Source organism: Octopus bimaculoides, chromosome 3 (assembly GCF_001194135.2).
Source record: "Octopus bimaculoides isolate UCB-OBI-ISO-001 chromosome 3, ASM119413v2, whole genome shotgun sequence".
NCBI lineage: Eukaryota > Metazoa > Mollusca > Cephalopoda > Octopoda > Octopodidae > Octopus > Octopus bimaculoides.
The window spans coordinates 44,714,761-44,722,264 of NC_068983.1; the positions used below are offsets into that span (position 1 = coordinate 44,714,761).

A 7,504-nucleotide genomic window follows, 5' to 3' on the forward strand; every position below is an offset into this window, starting at 1 on the left:
TATATATATATATATATATATGTGTTGTGATGGTTGATTGTATTTGATGTTCTCTGATGCTACTGGTAAAAAGGGAGGCAGGATTTTGAACATGTTTCTCTGTTCAGAGAGTTGTGGGAGAGACATGAGTATGATATGATGTGCATATGAGGCTGTGTGTACATTCAGTAGAGGTGCTGCTGCAAGTTCGTTTAGGGGTAGTTTAAAAAGGGTAGGTAAGGGGATAGGTCCTTGGTACTACTGTTGAGGAAATTATACAAATTCTGGAAGTGTTGCTTTTGTACTACATAGGCTTGGCTACCAGACAGTTAGGTTACTTGTCAGTATTTTCTGTTTCTAATTAAAGTTGTTGTTGTTGGCACTCTGTCGCTTACGACGTCGAGGGTTCCAGTTGATCCAATCAACGGAACAGCCTGCTCGTGAAATTAATGTGCAAGTGGCTGAGCACTCCACAGACACGTGTACCCTTAACGTAGTTCTCGGGGATAATCAGCGTGATACAGAGTGTGACAAAGCCGGCCCTTTGAAATACAGGTACAACAGAAATAGGAAGAAAGAGTGAGAGAAAGTTGTGGTGAAAGAGTACAGCAGGGTTTGTCACCATCCCCTGCCGGAGCCTCGTGGAACTTTAGGTGTTTTCGCTCAATAAACACTCACAACGCCCGGCCTGGGAATCGAAACCACGATCCTGTGACCGCGAGTCCGCTGCCCTAACCACTGGGCCATTGCGCCTCCACTCTAATTAAAGCATTCAGCATTAAATGGTATATAGATGGATACAAGGGAATAATTTCATAAGCTCTGCTGATAGCAAAGGTCATTAGAATGATGCTTGTGAGGTTTTTTGCCTGGGTTTTAGAATCATAAAAAAACATTGCTCTGTTTCCAGTTTCTTCGATTTCATAAACATTTTAGATGGTAGGATGGTCTTCGAAATAAATTCTTACTGTCTATTGTTGTAAATTGGTTGACCTTGAGGCATCTCTTTTACAAGCTTTGATATGTATCTACGTAGTTGAACAAATAAGAACTAGTCTTCCTTTATGAGGGAATGTTTGACACTAGAAATGTTGCCCAGCTGTAAAGATAGATGATTTACTTAAAAATTCATGCTAGCATGAGCAATTAGATGTAAAAATAAACTAAAAAAAGGAAAAGAAAAAAAGAGTAAAAGCTGCATCTCTTTGTTTGACTGGCAGATTGAGTCTCTCACTCTCGTCCCTTATAAGGAGGTATACATTATAACTTCTGCTCTTAGCAAATAATGACAATATGGCCACTAGAGAGGGTTTTGAAAAATGAAACTAACAGACTAAGAAAACAAGACAAAGCAATGTATTTTAAATCTGATCCTAAGCAGCTCTTAGCCTAAGTATGAATGCTGATATATAGCCTTCTTCCTGGCAATATCAGTTACCTTTATTTATTTTGTATGGATGTGTTTATAATTAAACTAGTTTACTCTGTACCTCCTTCCCCTTCATGCTACTACCCTCTCTTCCCCCCTCCCACAAAGAAAGAGAGAGGGAGAGAAGGGGAGGCTGTAGGTATGGAGAGAAGAACAAAATATTAATAATGCTAAGTATTTGTTTCTGTTTGGGTCAATGATATCTTATCAGTGTTTGCTTTTGTTAAGGTAATCTCTGCTACAGCTTACCTGTGTGTCCTTGAGCAAATTCCATTCACTTGATGATAACTGGTGAATTTATTGAAAAATTGTAGCAATAAACTGGGATTGATGTCTAAAAAATGATGTGTTATAAATTTTGTGCGGGCATGCATGCATGTGGAGGGAGGCAGTACCCATGGCTCTTTACGGAGCTTCTGAGACTGATCGGAGAGAAGGAGATATTCTTGAACTAGTACCCTAGCCTAAATTCTCACAACAAAGTGTATTCGCACTAAGGGCACTGAAGGACCAAGTGACAGTGTTGATTAACCGTGTAATGGATTAAACCTTTATTCCGGCCATAATATTCTACCTGTTCTACGTCCAATCTAACTAGATCAGGCCTCTCACACCTATACTACAATGTCATTCTAAAAATAAACAATCCCATCATTGAAATCTCAAATCAACTAGATAATGTTTAATTAATTTAAAACAATGTGAATAAATAAGGATTACATCTGACAAAGAAATTTGAATGTTAAAGGGTTAAGTTAGTCATGGGCAACTTGTGTGTAAAAAAGAATTAAGATATTTTATGCATTGTAGAAATATATGCAATTTATTACACATAAATTTTAACAACAAAATCTTATATGGACCCCCAAAGGTCATATAAACACCAGTTGAGACCCTCTGTTCTAGTGGTTCACCATGTCCACATTACTAGACTGGTATTTTTCTATCTCCTGCCCCACTCTCCAGAAGGATGAAAGGCAAAGTTGACCTCAACAGGATTTGACTTCAGCACATAAGCACCTGAAATAAACACTACAAAGTATTTTGTATATGTGTTGTGCGTGTATGAATGATTGTTTGTTTTTTTTTCTTCCATACTTGTGTAGGTGGGATATTTTTTTTTAGTATGTTTTGTTTAGGCAGTTATGTTTTGTTTTCTTCTTTACATAATTGCTAGGCACTTGACCATTAATTAAGTAGTTGAATAATTATTTTGTTCAAACTAATCTGAAGTAGACCAACATGTTAGTTGGTCATTGTGGTCAGCCTAGGCTTTGTGGTTACTCTGACTAAAGGGCAGGTAGTTCACAGTAACCTGGTTCAATGGTGTTAGTGCAGTTCAGTCTGTTGTTTTGGTTCTGCTTCCATACCTACCCACATCATCATCATCATTAATTTTTCCTTAATTGGTGCAGGTGTGGCTGTGGGTTAGAAATTTTGTTTCTAAACAACACGGTTCTGGGTTCAGTCCCACTCTGTGGCACTTTGGGCAAGTGTCTTCTACAGTGTCTCAGGGCTGACTGAAGTTTTGTGAGTGGATTTCGTAGACAAAAGCTGAAACAAGCCTGTCATGCACATTATCTATCTATCTATCTAGCTGTCTGCCTGCCTATCTTATTCTCTATCTATCTAGCTCTCTATCTAAAATGATGATATTAAACCATTGATAAATTTTATGAAGAGATGAGGTGTGCTGGATGTAGATATCCTTATCTGCTGGTGGTGAAAGGCATCCATGGAAAGGAAAGTTCAGTGAAGAAATGGTGGTAGAGGAGGAGGGGAGAAAGAAGTGAGGAGCTCATATCACTGATGTGACTGTCATATTTCATAGGAGAGCTTTGTAGAAGATGTAGACAAAGTGGTAGCACGCTGTCTAACAAACTGTCCACCTCATAAGAAAATCAGGGAGAAAAACTGATGTTATAATATTATAATGGTGATGTTGGAGACAAAACAAGACAAGAAAATATGAAGAGAAAAAAAAAACTTGTTGGGCCTCAGTGTATCAGAGTTGGATAATGACTCTTTAATTCTAGTTATGCATAAAAGTTGAAATATGGGTAAAATTTTTATCAGAATTTCAGAGATGTACTTGTCTTGCGAATGATTTTGATCTGAGACTGAATTGAAAGTAAAGCAATTGCAGAACAAATGTCACATATTAACCATTCAAAAACTCACACAAACTGTTAACTTCACTGAATCATTTATTTTTTGGTGTCCAAATTTTTGTTGCACTAACTGTGACCTGGTCACTGAAACAATTCTATTATTGTAGTGGATGACTAATAAGTTTTTTAATGGTTTAGTATCTTCTATGCTGTAATTGTTTTATCAGAGATCCTGCCACTTTATTTTCACTTTCTCCTTTAACACTTTAGCATTTGAACCAGTCATATCTGGCCAAAATATTCTACCTATTACATGTTCAAACTGACCAGATCTAGCCTCTCACATGTACCCTAAAATGTCATTTTAAAGAATAAAAAGTTTTGAATGGTACAACAATGCACTATAATACAAAAAATGGACTATATACTTGTAATTTAGTTATCTATAGTCTGATGATATTTCGGAATACAATTCCTTCTTCAGATATTCTTAGATGGAGTCGCTGCTATAATCTGTTTTCCAACGGCTTTTCTTTTTTTTGTTTCCCCCTGAAAGTGTCTCAGTAGTGGTCTCACGAAGCTCCTTCGGGAATTCCTCATGAGAAGTGAGTGAGGTCGGCTATGTTTCAATCTCGTGTGTGTTGGTATATCTGTAGCGCTGCTTCTAAGTTATGTCTTATACGTGCAGCTTCTCTTTTTTGTTGTTGTAAACAAGAATTAACCTACACATGTCCAAATGTAGCTAAATAATATATTGATTACCAATCTCCAGCCTGTTGTTAATTTGGGGTCCTAGTCTGTGTATGAGTAATGCTTCCTTAATTCTTAAATTACCCAAATTTCTTTCATTGTCCTCAATTGTGACTGTTATGCTTTTATCATTTTAAAAATATAATCAAAATCTCAAAGCTATGAGCCTATACATGGTGAATTCTAAACACTGTGAATAAATAAACATTATATTTGACAGAATAATGTAAATACTAAAGGGTTAATTGTGAATAAACAAGTAGTTTGTCTGTAACAAGAATCTGCTCTTCCCCAGCTTTTTCTCTCACACCCTATCCCACCTTTAAGGTAAAAGGACTCGCCACACGTTCTTGGGTTTTATAAAGTATTGTAAGTTGTACAGTGACTTCGTTAGTGCTGGTGGCATGAAAAAGAAAAGGCTTCCAGTACATACTGTAAAGTGGTTGGCATTGGGAAGGACATCCAGTGATAGAAACCATTCCAAAGCAAACCTTGGAACACAATGTAGTACTTAGACCCACTGGATCCTTGTCAAATTATCCAATCCTTGCCAGCATGGAACACGGATGTTAAATGATGATGGTATGAGGCCATTGTATATTGTTTGTTTAAAAATTACATCAATTTAATTAACATGCTTATTTTTTTTGTTTTTTTGTCTTTTAATCTTTCTATTTTTAATTTCTTCTTCAGGTTGCTGAGCTGAAGCGTGTGAATCATCTTATTCGCGACCAGGATCTCTTTGGAAGAAAATTAGTTAAAGTCCCTATCAGAAAATATGGCCATATCACCGAGGTCCACAGTGACTTACTGATCACAGATTCAAGCACATTAGACTCGACATTACACAATGCCCGAACGGGCCTTGTTGACTGCTCCGATGAGATGGCAGCGGGAGCATTAAACAGTGTAGACAATGAGAGTTGCAATCTCAGTGATCCGGACATGCAACGTAAGATAATTCAGAGCCTTAGCATCAAAGACATGATACATTCACAGACAAAAGAGGCTGAAGAATTCCTACGTAGCATGGACCGTGACTTGGAAGTGATCCGGAACTCAACGAAGACAAGCTGTCAGTCTCTAAATGAGGTGATATCCGTTTTGACCAACAAATCAATTCAGCCCCTTCAGAAACCCAATAACATTTGGAGTTGTTCGGAAGAAGGTTGTGGACTTCGCTACAAAACTATAGTTGCTGCTGTTGTATTCATAGGAATAGTTGTTCCTATTTTTATAATTATATATTTTAAATATTATAAACCTGACTAAACTTTCTTATCTTGTTATGTCTTCATCATCATAACCATTGTAATGATAAGAAGAATCATCATCACCATCTTTGTTGTTGTTGTTGTTACCTCTACAACTACTAATAACATTTCTGTTAAATACAATCTTTCTCTTTTCTTCATCATAATCATCAACATTATCATTTTCATTAATATTTTTAACATTTCACCTCATCGATATCATCTCCATTATAAACATTATTTAATTCATTCTCTAAACTCCCACCTTTCTCTCTCTCTCTCTCTCTCTCTTCTACAGCTTTTGGGTTACTTGTATAATATACATACACACACACACACACACAAAAAAAAACAAATTAAACCCCAAAGACAATAAAAACATGACAAAAAAGCCACAAAAAATATGTAAAAAAAAAAGTAATGGGTTTGTAATTGAAGGGAAGAACTAAATGAATAAGAAAAAAGGAATTCTTTTTTGTTTTTTCCCAGAGTACTTCAGTCCTTCCATAATTCTCTCCTTTCTGGTTCGTGAATTCTCCAAGAATCTCCCATTTTAGTTCTGTTAAACTGCTCGACTTTTATAATCTGATTACTGCTGAAACTTATTGCCAAAATAGTTTATACATATGTAGGGTTGAAATACTAATTATTCACACACATACACATGCATATACATACATACACATAAACACATTACATATGTATTGTGTATATTCACAATACATATATATTGATATATATTAAATATATAATGTATATTTATGTATGGGAAAAAATTAGTGTATGTATGTGTGTTTGTAATATATATAAATAAAACAATGTATGTATATGTGTGTGTATGTGTATAATTATGTGTGTGTGTATGTAATATATATATAAATAAAACAATGTGTGTATATGTGTGTGTATGTGTATAGTTATGTGTATATGTGTGTGTGTGTGTATGTACATATATTTATATGTATGTATGTACGTATGTATGCATATATGAGCGGGTGCTGAAAAGTTACTGGTTTTTAGGGGTATCGTGAAAGGTTTGAGCCCTAAACTTCCAAGTTCTTTTACTGGGCTTAGAAAAACTGAAGGATTGCTGCAATAAATGTTTGAATTGGAGAGGGGAATATGTTGAATAAAATTACAATTAACTGATCCTCATGTATTTTCTTTTTATCCAAAACCAGGAACTTTTCAGCATTCCCTCTTATATAATTTAAACTATAAGTATATCAAACATCATACAACATAAATTCTTGATCACACACACACACACACACACATATATCTATGTATTAGATATGTATGAGAGTGGTTAGTTGTCTTTATGAAGCTGTATGTGTTTTCAAGTCTAATATTACATTGCTATGTATGTGTATATTACCCATTCTAATATGTACACACACACACACGTATACTTGTGTTTTCATGTAATGTAAATCTGTTATGTGAACGTGTGTATGGTAAATAAGTTAATGTTAACCCAGTTCTATATACTTGTCTTGTATTTTAAGGAATCAGTTTTTAACACAAATGGGAGCTAAACATATGAGAGGAATAAACATTTATAAACACTTCATTTTTTCAGATAATTGAGGTCGTCTTTTATCTTTTGTTTCATTTGTTGAACTGTGGCCCCAATGCTGGGGCACTGCCATGAAGGGGCTCGTCAAACAAATTGAACTCAGTGATTGGTTTTAAGCCTGGTTCTTATTATATTGATGTCTTTTGCTTGACAGCTAAGTTACAAGGATGTAAACAAACCAACACCGGTTGTCAAGCAGTGATGGGGACAAACACAAAGGCACACACACACATATATATATACATACACCTGGGATGAGGTGGTGAAGCACGACCTTCGAACATTAGGCCTCACCGAAGTAATGACTTCTGACCGAGACCTTTGGAAATATGCTGTGTATGAGAAGACCCGGCAAGCCAAGTGAGACCATAACCTGTGGCCTTTGCCAGGGGTGTAGCCAGCC

At 35.9% G+C, this 7,504-nt stretch overlaps 1 protein-coding gene across 1 annotated transcript in view; it reads left to right on the forward strand.

Annotated features, from left to right (window-relative positions):
* Positions 1-7,093, forward strand: part of LOC106874452 (lysM and putative peptidoglycan-binding domain-containing protein 3-like) — a 50,778-nt gene extending 43,685 nt beyond the window's left edge. The window contains exon 2 of the mRNA XM_052966160.1: positions 4,963-7,093. Coding sequence (XP_052822120.1) covers positions 4,963-5,541 — 579 coding nt within the window. The 3' untranslated portion in view covers positions 5,542-7,093. The remainder of the gene's footprint in view (positions 1-4,962) is intronic.
* The last annotated feature ends 411 nt before the right edge of the window (positions 7,094-7,504 follow it).